We start from the raw sequence: 17943 nt of genomic DNA on the forward strand, positions 1-17943 counted from the left end.
TAGGATATGGTGAAAAAAAACATTGGGGAAAAACTGGGATAATCGGCGAAAAGTCAGTTTTTTGCCGATCGCGGCTATCCATTAGCGCCCGAACAATGTTCAGGCCTAATTGGATACCCTCTATGTATGACAGCCTTGACCTGGCTAGAGCTCATTTTAAGATTCCAGCAAAAAAAAACTCCTCTACAAATCCATCTCCAAATGGATGAGATTATATACTGTTTTCTGGGATTCATTTGCTAATTTGTGCTTATACTCATTCTTTATATCCTTGTTTAAGTTTGGATAAAGTTCCAGTACTTTGATACATATGTTTTGATGGTTTACTATGCCTGATACTGTTTCTAGGTATTTTTTCTTCTAGATGTTCTTTGTTTACATATTCTTCTGTTTATATTCTTTTTCCTCTTTTTCCTTTTTTCTCAGTCCCGATCGCCTTTGGCCCCCTTTTTTTTATTTTTTTTATCGAGAACCTTTTTTTTTTTTTTTGCAATGATTGTGCCTGTTTTACTTGTAGGGATGAGATGGGTATTCTTTTATTTTGTAAGTTTGTCATTTTTGATTTCCCTAGAACTGGAATTGGATGAAGGCCCCTGCTACATCCTCAAACCTAGTCCCTCAAGTAGCCTCTACTTCTCTGAGATTTGTGTTATGGAATGTGGCTGGGCTTAATTCTGCTATCAAACGAGGTCGGGTTTTGTCATATCTTAAACGTTTAGCCCCTGATATTGTATTATTGCAAGCAATGCACTGGCTACAAGGCCCCCAGGCTACCTTAAAAGCACTTGGATTCAGGAATGTGTTTCAGCTTCCTTTAATAAAAAGAAAAGAGGAGTGGCTATTTTGTTTCATAGAAATCTTAAATACAATATTATTGAGGTGTTGCCAGATAAAAATGGTTGTTTCCTGTAGATGCGTCTATCAATCCATAGTGAAAATTTTACCATTTTTAATATTTACGCTCCCAATACACCAAATTTTAGCTTTTTACTAAAAAAATTTCAATCTACTTATAAAACATGATGCCCCTAATTTAATTGTTGGTGGAGATTTCAATTCCCTCAGTGACCCTCTCCTAGACCATTCAGCTCAACCTCATACCACCTCTCAACAACGAACAAATGGTATTGATATTTTGTGTTCCCATCACGATATAGTTGATCCCTGGAGATTGCATAATCCTTCTTGCAGGGATTATTCATTTCACTCCTGGGTCCATGATGTATTTACAAGAATCGATTACCTGCTGGTGGCTGATTCATTATTTTCTTGCGTTCATAATGCACTCATAGACTCTATCATTATCTTGGACCATGTCCCTATACTTTTTGATTTATCTAGAATTAATCCTTGGCACATGTCCCGCTTTTGGCGCTTCTCCCTCTTTTTGTCTCAAAACGATAATTTTCAGACATATCTGAAGAACAAATGGTGAGAATATATAGACGATAACCTTGAACATTGGGAGGACCCTGTTTTATTTTGGGAGTCCTCCAAAGCGGTGATGTGAGGTCATGTGATTTCCTATGCAGCTAAACTTAAACGTGCCTATAAATCTGATTTCAACACTCTTCAAGTTCGCCTAAAAGACATCTATTGTCATTACCTTAGATTTACAACTGCTGACAATAAAAATCTCTTTCTTCAGCATAAACTTTTCTTTTGAAGGAAGCCAAATTTAGGATAGACTACAACAAGAATACTTATTTCCATGAAATAGCTTGACACTGATACTAATAATGTTGTTACTTCACCTGCTGACATAATCCATTTTTTTTCATTTCTATTTTATAAATCTGTATGCAGACTCTCCTATAGATGTATATAGTGGTGTAATGCGCTACTTGGGAATAGGATATGGAAAATTGAGTTTATGCTGCAGCTATATACACTGGTGATTTCCCCGTTATCACCAAGAATATAATATAAGGTAAAAGTAGTTGTGTGTCTATTTGTTAGCGCAACATATGATTAATAATTGGTATACAGTGGTGTGTATTTTCTTAATGTTTAATAAGTATGAAATGCAAGATAAGATACAATAAAATATAGACAGTGTCATGCACAAGTAAATTGGTACTAAAAAAATAATATTATAAAGGTCTTAGTATAAATTAATTAAGAAAGGTATATATGTGTTAAAAAGGTAAAACAGACATAGAAATACTATATGGGTAAAAATAAATACAGTTTTTAAACTAATATAGTCAATATAAGTCCATATAATTTGTGAGGTGGTCCAGGAAAACTTTGCTTAGTAGAAAGAGGTAGGATTCTACTAAGTATTTTTTGTCACAATTAAAATGTGTCAGCTCGTCAATGCTGCTGTATTGGATACAAAGTTGCAGGTTTCCGTGTTAGGTGCGTGCACCTCTTATGTCATCATGCTGTGATGTTGGTGTCCTTATTGTATCTACGGCACATCCGAGTGTCTTTGCTTGTGTGGGGCTTCCCGGTCCTTGCTTGTACTCCAGTCCGCTGCTGGTGCTTGGGTTGTTGCCTTAGATTGAAGGTGGCAGCCACTGCTGTGGACGCTCTGGTGGGGAGTGTGCATGCTGTCTCACCACCGATGTTGTTAGTGGAGTCCAGCCGGCAAGGAAAAGGGGGGTGTGCCTACTTTGTTGATGCACGTGTGGCTAAGGCACACACAAGTCACTAACACAGAAACAGATTTTTTTTTTTGGAGCACTTTGGGGGTTACACCACCCTTCAACAGACCAACCGGCCCTTGACTTATGACACAGGCGCATGCTTGACGCTGCTACTTTGTTGATGCACGTGCGGCTAATGCGCACACAATATATGTTTTTTGCACTTGGGGGGAGCACCCCTGATGAACAGAGCACCCCCTTGACAACACTACAGCACCCCTTTAGGACTACAGCCTTTATGGGACAGCAGCACTCCACAACACAGCCCAGCCAGCCCCTATGGACTTTGGACACTATGGATAACAGCAGCACTAGCACAGCAAACCACCACCCTCCCTCTTCACTGTCCACAGCTGGAGTGAAAAATGGCGCAGACGCGGGGAACTTTTATACAATCCAAAACCTGTGATAATCCGACAGTGGTATGATGACATTTTGCCTCGATTTCAGATCCGAGCCAGGTGGGAAAACCCGAGCCGGACTCTGTTCCTGGCTCGGAACGGGGGGGCTCGGGGGGGTTCGGATTTCAGAAATCCGAACCCGCTCATCCCTACTTTAATGGCAACTATTATAAAATCTTAAAATATTACTTAATAACTTCATACCAATGTTTTTCAGCAAATTCAAGAAGGAGGCCTACAGTATCCTACTTTTAACAATGCTTACACAATTCTTTTATTGAAGCCTAATAAAGACCTTGATTCCCTAAATTCCTACAGACCTATCACCCTTTGAAATCAAGACTACAAAATTTTGTCTAAAATATTTGCCACTTGCTTACAATCTATTATTCCTTCTCTTCTTTCTCAGCATTAATTTGGGTTCACCCATGAGAGATATAGTTGAAAATGTTCGCTTAGCTGTGTCGGCTTTGTACTTACCTTCCACTTCAAGCCATTCTTCCAATAAGCTATTAAGTTTAGATGCCGAAAAGGCTTTTGACAAAATTTTGTGGCCCCACCTTTATTCAGTATCACAACTGCGAGACTTTGGCTCTTCCTTTATTAATATAATTAAATATTTTGATACTTCTCCTCATACAAATTTGTTGATAAATGGTCTTCTGGGTGACCCTATTCAAATGTTTAGAGTAGGGGTCTTCAAACTTGGCCCTCCAGCTGCTGTGGAACTACACATCCCAGCATGCACTGCCACCTTTTTGATATAACAGCATGCTAAAACTATGTGCAGTGCATGCTGGGATGTGTAGTTCCACAGCATCTGGAGGGCCAAGTTTGAAGACCCCTGGTTTAGAGGAACCAGACAGGGATGCCCATCAACCCCCCTACTTGTTAATTTGGTCCTCGATCCCTTATTACGTATTTTACAATCTTGGTCCCTATTTTGAGGTATTCCCTTTGGGCAGGCAAAGGTTAAGGTCTCAGTCTTTGCTGATGATCTTCTTTTTATTTCCAACCCTCAATCTCCCTTCTTACTAACTTAGATTATTTTTGTAGAATCATGGGTTTTACAATAAATCTTACTAAATCACTAGCAATGACCCTAAGTACCTCACTCCGTAGAGATAGTCTAAGTTTGGGTGGTTTACAATGGGTACCAATGAATATTCCTTATTGGTGAATTCCCCTTCCCAAGAATGTCCATGATTTATACACAATAAATGTAAAAAATGTTTTGGATACACTCCTTAAGAAATTGGATGACCAGTAACACTTACAGTTGTCTAATTTGGGCAGAGCCAATCTTCTTAAATTAGTCACTTTTCCCAAGCTACTGTACCCTTTGCAGGTCTTGCCTGTAGTTCTTACTAAAACAGATGTTAAGTGAATTGATGCAGCCTTTCGGCAATTTATTTGGAAGAAGAAGAAACATCGACTCAATTTGCGATTGCTGCAATGCAATAGATTTTAGGGTGGAATTAATTTCCAAAATATGGCATTGTATAATTATGCGGCTATTTTCAGGCATATTAACGATTGGATTTCATATTCCAATTTATATACTACTTATTTGATTGAGAAATCCTTTCTTCCCGATATGGACTTAGGGCCCGATTCAGCAAGGATCACATGGATGCAGATGCACGCAATCGGCTGATGATCGTGGTCTGCGCATGCATCTGGGTCGCAGTGTGCATTCGCGAACCGGTCATTGCATCTGCAAAAGTGAGCGCAGTGAATACTCAGACCCAGGGAAAAGTGATTGACAGGAAGTGCCATTTGTGGGTGGTTACTGGGAGTGGTCGGCCGAACGCAGGAATAAATTAGCCACTGAGATGGCGTCCCTCTGCGTGCATGAAGTCTCTCAACTCCTGCGGCAGGGTCAGGTCTACCTTTAGTCTGCGTGCGGATCCGAAGTTACTTGATGTTCCTGATGTTTTCTCAGCCTTGCGCATCAGTACGGACTTTAGCAGTGGGTAAAGGGGGCGTGCTGGGTGTCTGCATCTTTGTGCTGCGATTGCTGTGCGTATGCAATCATTAGCATATTCTCACAGCGGCTGGATACGTGCGTCTGCATCCATGCATTCCTTGCTGAATCAGGCCCTTAGTGTGCTTTTTACATTTTTCCTTATTCCTTCCTCTGTTGGGTAATGTCAGCTGTTAGCATGGTTCTGTCTCCTCTCCTTTCACATTTTGGGCTTCCAATGTTCTTAATGCAGTCTGTCACCATACAGATTTATCATCACAACGTCCATTATCTTTATCTCAGACTCTTCTCCCCTTTTTTACATTCTCCCGACTTGTCATTCTTGCAGGCACAGCATTATACCTCTAAGGTGGTTTCTTTCCTTTCCCCTATGGGCTGGATGAGTCAATTAGCTGTGGCCATCCAATCCTCTATTGGGTCTAGGGCTGCCATCTGCTTGTTTTACAAACTACTCCATATACCGTATTACTGTGGTCATTATGACACTGGAATAACATGTTGGCTGAAGCACTTTTCTGACCTTAGTGAATGAAAAATACTGAATGGTCTTTTTCACTCTAATCAAGTTTTATCTGCTACAACAGTGTGAGGTTTTGAATTTGTTGTGGACCAGGGTGGTGATAGGAGCAGACACAGAAGCATACTTAAATGAAAAAGTGGAGTTTTTAATAAGTGACTTAGAAGACATGGGAGTGGCAAATAAAAAGTCCAGCTATAGCACTAAAGTGCACTTGATAACTGTAGTGGGGGTTAATGGGAAATTTGCAGATAGTGACAGGCAGGAACAGTCCAGTATACAAATATGGTGAGCTGTAATGAATGCAGGTATGATGAGCTGTAACAAATGCAGGCTGAGGTAAATGAAGTCCAGCTAGGAGTGAAGGGAGGCAAGGTGCAGGGAACAGCATGTTCAGGTACTCAGGCAGGTGAACGGTATGTGGAGGGTGCAGGGTAAATCCAGTAGGTTGGAGCAGGCAAGGTTCAGGCTAGTAGCGTAACAGACAGGCAGGCAGGCAGGTAAGGCACAGGTACTCTCTCGCAGCTGCAGCTGAGAAACACGTTGCACTGGCAAAGGAAGGAAGGCTCTGGACCTTCCTAAATACTCAGTGCCACGCTGTAAATGGCTAGAATGAGCACGTGACCTATCAGGATTGGACAGCTGGAATAACATGGCCGCAGGCAAGATGGTGGCGCCCATGCCAACGGAATGGAAACACCGCCAGAACTCACCAGGCCTAGTGACTATGTGCTCGCACAGAACCACGTGCAGCCAATGCCCATCGCCAAACACCAGCACCGCTGCCAGAGAGCCCCCGCCATAACCTACCATGCTGAGAAACCCTGGCTGTGACAGTACCCCCCCTTATGGGTGGCCTCAGGACACTCGCCAGGCTTCTCCGGATGGGCTGCATGGAACCTCTTGATGAGTGCAGGAGCATGGACATCTCTGGCATCTGTCCAACAATGTTCCTCTGGGCCGTAGCCCCTCCAGTCCAGAAGGTACTGCAAATGTCATCTGCGGAGATGGGAATCCAAGACCTGGGAGACCTCAAACTCTATGCCCCTTTCAGTCTGGACACAGGGAGAAGCAGGCAGGACTCTGTGAAATTTGTTTAGCACCAGGGGTTTCAACAGGGAGACATGAAAGGAATTGGGAATTTTCAGATATGGGGTAGTTGAAGGCGATAAGCCATGGGGTTAATGACTTCTATGATGGAGAAGGGCCTGATGAAGTGTGGAGCAAATTACATGGAATGCACTCGAAGTCGTAGGTTCCGGGTGGACAACCAGACCCGGTCTCCAACTTGGATACGTGGTATTTTCCTACGCTTCTTATCAGCTTGAAATTTGTAACGGGAGGAAGTCTTCTCCAGGTCAGTACGAACTTGAGACCAGATTGAAGCAAATTTCCGTACAGTGTCTTCTACAACGTGGACATCAAAGACGGGCAGGCTTTGAAATTCAGGGACCCGAGGATGAAGGCCATAGACCACTTGGAATGGTGTTTGGTTCGTGGAAGAGTGTAGGAGGCGTTATGAGCAAATTCAGCCCATGGCAGCAATGCAGACCAATTGTCTTGGGAAGATGTCGTAAAAATCCTCAGGAAGGTCTCAAGGTCTTGATTAACCCTCTCAGTGGAGCCGTTGCTTTGTGGGTGATAAGCTGTAGAAAAATTTAGCTTTACTTGCAATACAGAACATAAGTCTCTCCACATTTTTGCTGTTAAATGAACACCACGGTCAGAGATTATCTCAGCTGGAAGACCATGGAGACAGAAAATATGTTGAACCAACAAGTGAGTCAGGTCAGGGGCAGAAGGCAATTTCTTTAGTGGTATGTAATGGACCATTTTAGAGAATCGGTCTACTACGACCCAGATGGTAGTGAACCCTTGAGAATTCGTCAGATCCATGACGAAGTCCATGGAGAGATGCGTCCATGGACGCGATGGAATAGGTAGTGGCAATAACTCACCAGTCGGTGCCTGACATGAAGATTTATGCTGGGCACACGAAGAACATGAAGAAATAAATTCCGTCACGTCTGCTTTCATGGATGGCCACCAATAGCCTCTCTTTAAAAATTCCAAGGTCTTCCGGTACCTGAGTGACCTGCAAAGCGAGAGGAATGAGCCCAGGTGAGGAGCTGCTTCCTTAACTCTGGAGCCACAAAGGACTTCCCTGTAGGAGGCTGTAGCTGTAAGGTGGCGAAGACTCTTGACTCCAAAACAGGGGTATTTTGTTGATTCTCTGATTTGTCATCACAGCGGAAAGATCTGGACAGGGCATCTGCCTTTTTATTAAGGGCTCCAGACCGGAAGGTCAGGGTGAACTGGAACCGAGCAAAAAATATCGCCCATCAGGCCAAACGAGGACTCACGCACTGAAGATTCTTGAGGAAGAGAAGATTTCTATGGTCTGTGAAGACAGTGAAGGGAAACTTGGCCTCTTCCAGCAGGTATCTCCATACTTTTAATGCTAACTTTACTGCTAAAAGTTCTTACTCACCAATAGCATAATTTCTCTCGGCAGGAGAAAACTTCTTGGAGAAGAACCCACAGGGAGGAACTCGATTATCATCATAACACTGGGAAAGAACTGCACCCACGACCTCTGAAGACGCAGCCACTTCCACTAGAAGCGGCCTATCCAAATCTGGTTGTCGTAAGACTGGAGCTGAAATAAATGCCTGTTTTAAGTTGGAAGGCAGTCTCTGCCTCAAGTGGCCATAGAGCAGGATTAGCGTCTTTTCGGGTCAGCGTGGTAATAGGAGCCAATAATGATGAAAATTTTAATAAAATGTCTATAGTAGTTGGCGAACCCAAGCAATCTCTGGATGGCTTTCAAAGTTTGAGGACGGGACCAATCCAAAATCGCCTGCACCTTCTTGGGGTCCATTTCTAGACTGGAGCCAGAGATAACTTAACCAAGGAATGGCACACTGGGAACCCCAAAGACACATTTCTCCAGTTTGCAGTAAAGGTGGTTCTTTCTCAGACTGGACAATACTTCCTTCACATGTTCATGATGTTTTGTTACGGAAGACGAAAAAATCAATATATCGTCCAGGTAAACTACAACCGAGACGTACAGCAGGTCCCGAAAAATCTCATTAACAAAGCCCTGAAACATGGCAGGGGCATTGCACAACCCAAAGGGCATCACAAGGTATTCAAAGTGTCCATCTCTAGTATTAAAGGCGGTCTTCCATTCATTGCCAGCACGAATGCGGATAAGATTATAAGCACCTCTCAGATCCAGCTTTGAGAATATGATGGACCCTTTAACTCTGTCAAACAATTCTGTGATCAGGGGAAGAGGATACCGATTCTTAATTGTAATATATCATTGAGGCCCCAGTAATCTATACAAGGTCTTAGGCCTCCATCTTTCTTGCCAACGAATAAGAAGCCGGCTCCAGCGGGAGAGGTGGAAGGTTGAATAAATCCCTTTGCTAGGTTGTCCTGGATGTACTCTGACATGGCTTGAGTCTCGGGCACGAATAGAGGATAGGTGCAACCACGGGGTGGCATCTTGTCAGGCAGCAGCTCGATAGGACAGTCCCATTCTTTGTGGGGAGGAAAGACGTTCGCCTGTTGCTCGGAAAAAACATCAGAGAATATCTGGTACTCCTCGGGAATAGCTGGAGATGGTAACGAAGCTGTCTTGCTTACAGGTCGTATTTTGGGAAGACAGGCTTTCTGACAGTCAGTTCCCCATGAAAGAATCTGCATTGAACACCAGTCTATCCTGGGATTATGTTGGCGTAACCAGGGAAGTCCCAAGATGATTTCTTGAGAAGCCTCTGGTATCACTAAGAACTTTAAAGACTCGGAGTGGAGTGCCCCAACACGAACTAATACTGATTGAGTTTCCTTGGTGACCACTCCTTTAGCTAGAGGACGTTCATCTACAGAAGTCAGGGAAATTGCTTGCTTGAGAGATGAACAAGGAAATTGTAGTTTATCAACTAGGCTGGAAGTCATGAAGTTTCCAGCTGCTCCAGAGTCTAATAGAGCAGAGACGAAGACAGGGTTGGGCTTGAGATTCAAAGCTAAGGAAATCTTGAAATCTTTAGTGTTTGGGGACGGGCAAATAACTCCTAACTTGATGTCCCCAAGGTCAGTTAGGAATGGGCGTTTCCCGACTTGCGGGAGCAGGAGGCCACCAGGTGACCCGAATCTCCGCAGTACAGACAGAGGTTTTTTAGCATCCTCCTCTGACGTTCCTCTTTGGAGAGATGAGTTTGGTTCACCTGCATGGGATATTTTCCCCCTCTCGTAGTCATTTATTTGGTCTTTCCTCTTCGTCTACTTGCCCAAAATGTATGAGACCAGATGCTTCCCTCTACCATTGTTTTTGGGATTGCATCTCTAATAAAGCATTTTGGTTTCAAGTTAGGCAATATGCTTTTTTCGAAACTGGTGATTTTTTCACCATTATCCCCAGAATGGGCCATTTTTGGCATTCTCACAACCACCTCATTCTTCCCCTCCCTTACATAAAGAACGACTGGAGAACTTTTTCTCTATATGGGAATCTTTTATTGATATGTTAAGCATCTCACTCAAACAGCAAATTCATAATTGTTTTTGCTCTACGTTATGGTACGAAGCTAGAATGTTTCTATCTGATCCTCCTATCCAATTTTGTTAAATGGCTCAAGTTAAAGATGGTATTGCATACGAGCACACATGGGGGTTTCAGAGTACCCGGAACCCCCCCCTTGCCCGGCGATCAGCAGTGAGTGCGGTCCACACTACACAGTAACAAACACATTGCTTCAGTCATAATCCCGACGCTGGAATGCCAGCTAGGGATTTATGACAGGCGTCAAGATACCTAAACCTGTCATAATCCCAACGCCGAAATGCAGAACGATGCAGGCCCGAACAAGGTCAGTCTGGGCGCCCATCCTCTTAGCCGTGGGGAGCAGAGGGGTAGGTTTAGGGCACCCCGGGGGGACTTAGGGTTAGGCACCACCCGGGGAGGGTTAGGCACACCCAGGGGGAGGTTAGGGTTAGGCACCCCCCTGGGAGGGTTAGGTTTAGGGTGCGGGGAGGGGGATTAAGTTTAGACACTAATGGGGGGAGGATAGTGTCAGGCACTAAGGGGAAGGTTAAGGTTAGACACCCCTAAAGGAAGGTTAGGGGGGAGAGGGGAGGGTTAGCTGTACTTACCTCCGCTGTCGGGATTTCCTCCTTTTCAGCCAGCCGGCAATGCAATCCCATTCCCCGCATAATACACTCATGTGTTTGTTTTAGCAGCCAATGAGACCCTCATTGGCTGCTGCACTCACAGAGGATGCTGGGATGGAGCTCACTCATGAGCTCCGCCTTCCGGCTCTCGCAGTGAGTGATGGGAGAGACGTCATGACGTCTCCCTTGATGCCGAGCGGGAGGACAGAGGAGTGGACGGTGGCCGGTTCAGGTAAGTAAATTGTGTGTGTCTTGTTTTATATATGTAAGGGACACTGCATAGGGCGGACCACTACTGGGGGTATTGCATAGGGGAACCATTACTGGGGGCACTGCATAGGTGGGACCTTTACTGGGGCACTGTTTAAAGGGCCCTACTGGGAGCACTGTATAAGGGACACTGCAAGGGACGACCACTACTGGGTGCTCTGTATAAGGGGAACTACTGGGGCACTGCATGGGGGGACCAATACTGGGCACTGTATAAGGGGCACTACTGGGGGCACTGTATAAGGGGCACTACTGGGGGCACTGTATAAGGGGCACTACTGGGGGCACTGCATAAGGTGACCACTACTGAGGGCACTGTATAAGGGGCACTGCATAAGGGGACCACTACTGGGTGCTCTACATAGAGGGACACTGTATATGGGGCACTAATGGGGGCACACTATATGGGGCACTACTGGGGGCACTGCATAAGAGGCACTACTGGGGGCACTGTATAAGTGGCACTGCATAGGGGGACCACTACTGGGGGCACTGCATAAGAGGCACTACTGGGGGCACTGTATAAGTGGCACTGCATAGGGGGACCACTACTGGGGGCACTGTATAAGGGGCACTACTGGGGTCTTTAATAAATCATGCTGGCTGTATTTATTTGCCTGCTGCATTCATATTTTTTAGTGACCGAGGTGTGTGTGTGTGTCAGCCAGTGTGTTTGTGTACCCCGTTATAGGCTGAGTGTTATATTTTACTGTAATGGTCCTACATTTTGTGTAAGATCCCTCTCCCCCTCTCGCTCTTCATCTCTCCCTCCTTCCTCTTCCAATACATCACACCAGCTGGGAAGTATATTGACATACATTACTGTATAAGTGAGGGCTCCTGGCTGCACACACACACACATATATATATTTGGGGTGAGCGGGTTTGGATTTCTGAAATCTGAACCCCCCCGAGCCCCCCCGATCCGAGGCCGATCCGAGTCAGGCTCGACTTTTCCCGCCTGACTCGGATCTGAAATCGAGGCAAAACGTCATCATCCCGCCTTCCAGGTCTCGCGGGTTTTGGATCCTATATAAGGTACCCGCGTCGGCGCCATTTTCTCACTCGGCTGTGGACAGTGAAGAGGGAGGGTGGGAGTTAGGGCTGGCTGGGCTGTGTAGTGTAGTGCAGAGTAGTGTTGTGCTGTGCTGTGCTGCTGTTGTCCACTACTTCAAAGTCCATAGGGGCTGGCTGTGTTGTGCTGTGCTGCTGTTGTTAATAGGGGCTGTGTCCACTACTTCAAAGTCCATAGGGGCTGGCTGGACTGTGTTGTGCAGTCAGTTCTCCATAGGGGCTGTGTCCACTCCAAAGTCTTGTGCAGTGTCCCAGTCCTAAAGGGGTGCTGTAGTGTTGTCCAGGGGGTGCTCTGTCCAGCAGGGGTGCTCCCCCCAAGTGCTAAAAAATATATATTTTTCCTGTGTTTGTGAATTGTGTGCACTGTGGCTGCACGTGCATGAACAAAGGAGCAGCGCCATGCGTGCGCCTGTGTCCCATTAGTAAAGGGCCGGCTGGCTTGACCGTTAAAGGGTGCTGTAACCCCCAAAGTACACTCCAAACCAAATAAAAAAATATTTTCTGTGTTTGTGAATTGTGTGCGCAGTAGCCGCACGTGCATCAACAAAGTAGTGCCAATCGTGCGCCTGTGTCATAAGTAAAGGGCCGGCTGGCTTGACCGTTAAAGGGTGCTGTAACCCCCAAAGTACACTCCAAACCAAATAAAAAAATATTTTCTGTGTTTGTGAATTGTGTGCGCAGTAGCCGCACGTGCATCAACAAAGTAGTGCCAAGCGTGCGCCTGTGTCATAAGTAAAGGGCCGGCTGGCTTGACCGTTAAAGGGTGCTGTAACCCCCAAGTACACTCCAAACAAAATAAAAAAATATTTTCTGTGTTTGTGAATTGTGTGTGCAGTAGCCACACGTGCATCAACAAAGTAGTGCCAAGCGTGCGCCTGTGTCCCATAAATAAAGGGCCGGCTGGATTGACCGCTAAAGGGTGCTGTAACGCCCAAAGTACACTCCAAACAAAATAAAAAAATATATTTTTTTGTGTTTATGAATTGTGTGCGCAGTAGCCGCACGTGCATCAACAAAGTAGTGCCAAGCGTGCGCCTGTGTCCCATAAATAAAGGGCCGGCTGGATTGCCCGCTAAAGGGTGCTGTAACCCCCAAAGGGCACTCCAAACAAAATAAAAAAATATATTTTTTTGTGTTTATGAATTGTGTGCGCAGTAGCCGCACGTGCATCAACAAAGTAGTGCCAAGCGTGCGCCTGTGTCCCATAAATAAATGGCCGGCTGGATTGACCGCTAAAGGGTGCTGTAACCCCCAAAGGGCACTCCAAACAAAATAAAACATTTTTTTCTGTGTTTGTGAATTGTGTGCACTGTGGCTGCACGTGCATCAACAAAGGAGCAGCGCCAAGCGTGCGCCTGTGTCCCATAAGTAAAGGGCCGGCTGGCTCATTTCTTAAAGGGTGGTGTAACCCACAAAGTGCACTACTCTCCAGCAAAAATAAAAAAATATTTTCTGTGTTTGTGTGCGCCTTAGCCGCAGGTATATATCAATATAACATAAATGGAGGACCAAACTTTCTCCGATAAAAATAAAATAGGGAAAGATGAAGAACCACTTCCTCCTAGTGCTGTTGCTGCTGCTGGGAGTTGTTCATCATCCCAGAGAGGAAGTAGGAACACCACTACTTTTACTAAACAATTGACCCTCCAACAGTCCCTAGCAATGAGGATGAAGTACGACAGCAGTCATCCTGAAGCAAAACGTATAACTGAGGCCTTGACTGCTATGTTGGTGTTAGACGTGCGTCCGGTATCCGCCATTAGTGCAGTGGGATTTAGACAATTGATGGAGGTAGTGTGTCCCCAGTTCCAAATCCTGTCTAGATTCCACCTGCATCCTCAAAGCAGCAGCGACAAGCATGCGTCTGTCTGTTAAAGGGTGGTGTAACCCTCAAAGTGCACTCCACAAACAATAAAAAAATTCTTCTTTTTTATTCTGTCTTTGTGAAATGTGTGGGCTGTAGCCGCACCTGCATCCTTAAAGCAGCAGCGACAAGCGTGCGTCTGTCTGTTAAAGGGTGGTGTAACCCTCAAAGTGCACTCCACAAACAATTAAAAAATTCTTTTTTTTCTGTCTTTGTGAATTGTGTGGGCTGTAGCCGCACCTGCATCCTCAAAGCAGCAGCGACAAGCATGCGTCTGTTAAAGGATTACATCGGTGACAGCATCCAAGTAGGCATGTCAGACAGTCCGTACATGTACTGGCAGGAAAAAAGAGGCAATTTGGAGGCCCCTGTACAAACTGGCTTTATTTTACCTGTGTTGCCCCCCCTCCAGTGTGCACTCCGAAAGAGTGTTTAGTGCAGCCGGGAATCTTGTCGGGAAAAGGCGTAGGAGGTTGCTTCCACAAAATGTGGAGAAGATGATGTTCATAAAAATGAATTATCAACTCTTCCAGGGAGACCAGCCTCCAGAACGTACAGAGGGACCTGTGGTGGTGGATTCCAGCGGGGACGTGTTAATACTCTGTGAGGATGAGGATGTACACAACACTGAAGAGGGTGAGGAATCGGTGGATGAGGAGGATGAGGACGACATCTTGCCTCCGTAGAGCCAGTTTGTGCAGGGACAGATTAATTGCCAGCTTGTTTTGTGGGGGCCCAAACGAAACAATCATTTCAGCCACAGTCGTGTGGCAGACCCTGGCACTGAAATGAATGGTTTGTTAAAGTGTGCATGTCCTGTTTATACAACATAAGGGTGGGTGGGAGGGCCCAAGGACAATTCCATCTTGCACCTCTTTTTTTTCTTTGCATTATGTTCTGTTTGGGGCCTAGTTTTTCAAACTGCCATCCTGTCTGCCACTGCAGTGTCACTCCTAGATGGGCCACGTGTTTGTGCCGCCCACTCGTATCTCTTAGCATAGTCATCCAGCTACCTCGGTGCAACCTTTTGGACATAAAAACACTATTGTGAGGTGTGAGGTGTTCAGAATAGACTGGAAATGAGTGGAAATTAAGGTTATTGAGGTTAATAATAGCATAGGAGCAGAAAAACCCACAAATTCTGTGATTCTAGCTGTTTTTTTGCTTTTTTAAAAAAAAATGCAGATCCAAAACACAAAACCCAGAACCCAAAACACGGAAGGGTGGTTTTGGCAAAACCAATCCAGATCCAAAACACGAAGAAAGATCCAGATCCAAAACCAAAACACGAAAAGTGGCCGGTGCACACCCCTAATATATATATATATATATATATATATATATATATATATATATATATATATATATATATATTAGGGGTGTGCACCGGCCACTTTTCGTGTTTTGTGTTTTGGTTTTGGATCTGGATCTTTCTTCGTGTTTTGGATCTGGATTGGTTTTGCCAAAACCACCCTTCCGTGTTTTGGGTTCTGGGTTTTGTGTTTTGGATCTGTATTTTTTTTTAAAAAAGCATAAAAACAGCTAAAATCACAGAATTTGTAGGTTTTTTTGCTCCTATGCTATTATTAACCTCAATAACCTTAATTTCCACTAATTTCCAGTCTATTCTGAACACCTCACACCTCACAATAGTGTTTTTATGTCCAAAAGGTTGCACCGAGGTAGCTGGATGACTATGCTAAGCGACACGAGTGGGTGGCACAAACACGTGACCCATCTAGGCGTGAAACTGCAGTGGCAGACAGGATGGCAGTTTGAAAAATTAGGCCCCAAACTGTACATAATGCAAAGAAAAAAAAGAGGTGCAAGATGGAATTGTCCTTGGGCCCTCCCACCCACCCTTATGTTGTATAAACAGGACATGCACACTTTAACAAACCAATCATTTCAGCGCCAGGGTCTGCCACACAACTGTGGCTGAAATGATTGGTTCGTTTGGGCCCCCACAAAACAAGCTAGCAATTAATCTGTCCCTGCACAAACTGGCTCTACGGAGGCAAGATGTCATTCTCATCCTCCTCATCCACCGATTCCTCACCCTCTTCAGTGTGTACATCCTCATCCTCACAGAGTATTAATTCGTCCCCGCTGGAATCCACAACCAAAGGTCCCTCTGTACATTCTGGAGGCTGGAAGAGTCGATAATTCATTTTATGAACATCATCTTCTCCACATTTTGTGGAAGCAACCTCCTACGCCTTTCGCTGACAAGGTTCCCGGCTGCACTAAACACTCTTTCGGAGTACACACTGGAGGGGGGGCAACTCAGGTAAAATAGAGCCAGTTTGTACAGGGACCTCCAAATTGCTTCTTTTTCCTGCCAGTACAGGTACGGACTGTCTGACATGCCTACTTGGATGCTGTCACCGATGTAATCCTTTAACAGACAGACGCACGCTTGTCGCTGCTGCTTTGAGGATGCAAGTGCGGCTACAGCCCACACAATTCACAAAGACAGAAAAAAGAAGAATATTTTTATTGTTTGTGTAGCACACTTTGAGGGTGTCACCACCCTTTAACAGACAGACGCACGCTTGTCGCTGCTGCTTTGAGGATGCAAGTGCGGCTATAGCCCACACAATTCACAAAGACAGAAAAAAAAAGAACAATATTTTTATTGTTTGTGTAGCACACTTTGAGGGTGTCACCACCCTTTAACAGACAGACGCACGCTTGTCGCTGCTGCTTTAAGGATGCAGGTGCGGCTACAGCCCACACAATTCACAAAGACAGAAAAAAGAACAATATTTTAATTGTTTGTGTAGCACACTTTGAGGGTGTCACCACCCTTTAACAGACAGACGCACGCTTGTCGCTGCTGCTTTAAGGATGCAGGTGCGGCTACAGCCCACACAATTCACAAAGACAGAAAAAAGAACAATATTTTAATTGTTTGTGTAGCACACTTTGAGGGTGTCACCACCCTTTAACAGACAGACGCACGCTTGTCGCTGCTGCTTTAAGGATGCAGGTGTGGCTACATCGCACACATTTCACAAACACATTAAAAAAATAGTTTTTTATTTTTTGGAACACTTTGAGAGTTACACCACCCTTTAACAGACAGACGCACGCTTGTCGCTGCTGCTTTAAGGATGCAGGTGAGGCTACAGCCCACACATTTCACAAAGACCAAAAAAAAAAGAACAATATTTTAATTGTTTGTGTAGAACACTTTGAGGGTGTCACCACCCTTTAACAGACAGACGCACGCTTGTCGCTGCTGCTTTGAGGATGCAGGTGGAATCTAGACGGGATTTGGAACCGAGGACACACTACCTCCATCAATTGTCTAAATCCCACTGCACTAATGTCGGATACCGGACGCACGTCTAACACCAACATAGCAGTCAAGGCCTCAGTTATACGTTTTGCTTCAGGATGACTGCTGTCGTACTTCATCCTCATCGCTAGGGACTGTTGGAGGGTCAATTGTTTAGTAAAAGTAGTGATGTTCCTACTTCCTCTCTGGGATGATGAACAACTCCCAGCAGCAGCAACAGCACTAGGAGGAAGAGGTTCTTGATCTTTCCCTATTTTATTTTTATCGGAGAAAGTTTGGTCCTCCATTTATGTTATATTGATATATATACGTGCGGCTAAAGCGCACACAAACACAGAAAATATTATTTTATTTTTGCTGGAGAGTAGTGCACTTTGTGGGTTACACCACCCTTTAAGAAATGAGCCAGCCGGCTCTTTACTTATGGGACACAGGCGCACGCTTGGCGCTGCTCCTTTGTTGATGCACGTGCAGCCACAGTGCACACAATTCACAAACACAGAAAATAATTTTTTTTTTGGTTTGGACTGGAGTGTACTTTCGGGGGTTACAGCACCCTTAACGGTCAAGCCAGCCGGCCCTTTACTTATGACACAGGCGCACGCTTGGCACTACTTTGTTGATGCACGTGCGGCTACTGCGCACACAATTCACAAACACAGAAAATAATTTTTTTTTAGGTTTGGACTGGAGT

General features: G+C 44.9%; 1 protein-coding gene across 5 annotated transcripts in view; it reads left to right on the top strand.

Annotated features, from left to right (window-relative positions):
* LOC148529067 (protein mono-ADP-ribosyltransferase PARP14-like) overlaps positions 1 to 17943 on the top strand; it is a 237958-nt gene that overhangs the window by 207948 nt on the left and 12067 nt on the right. Inside the window, exon 11 of one of the 5 annotated variants that reach the window (XM_088468966.1) lies at positions 1807 to 1930. The exons of the other annotated variants lie outside the window; for them this stretch is intronic. Coding sequence (XP_088325092.1) covers positions 1807 to 1898 — 92 coding nt within the window. The 3' untranslated portion in view covers positions 1899 to 1930. The remainder of the gene's footprint in view (positions 1 to 1806; positions 1931 to 17943) is intronic. 5 annotated transcript variants of the gene reach the window in all.

This window comes from Taudactylus pleione, unplaced genomic scaffold (assembly GCF_031769625.1).
Source record: "Taudactylus pleione unplaced genomic scaffold, aTauple2 ptg000087l, whole genome shotgun sequence".
Taxonomy (NCBI): domain Eukaryota; kingdom Metazoa; phylum Chordata; class Amphibia; order Anura; family Myobatrachidae; genus Taudactylus; species Taudactylus pleione.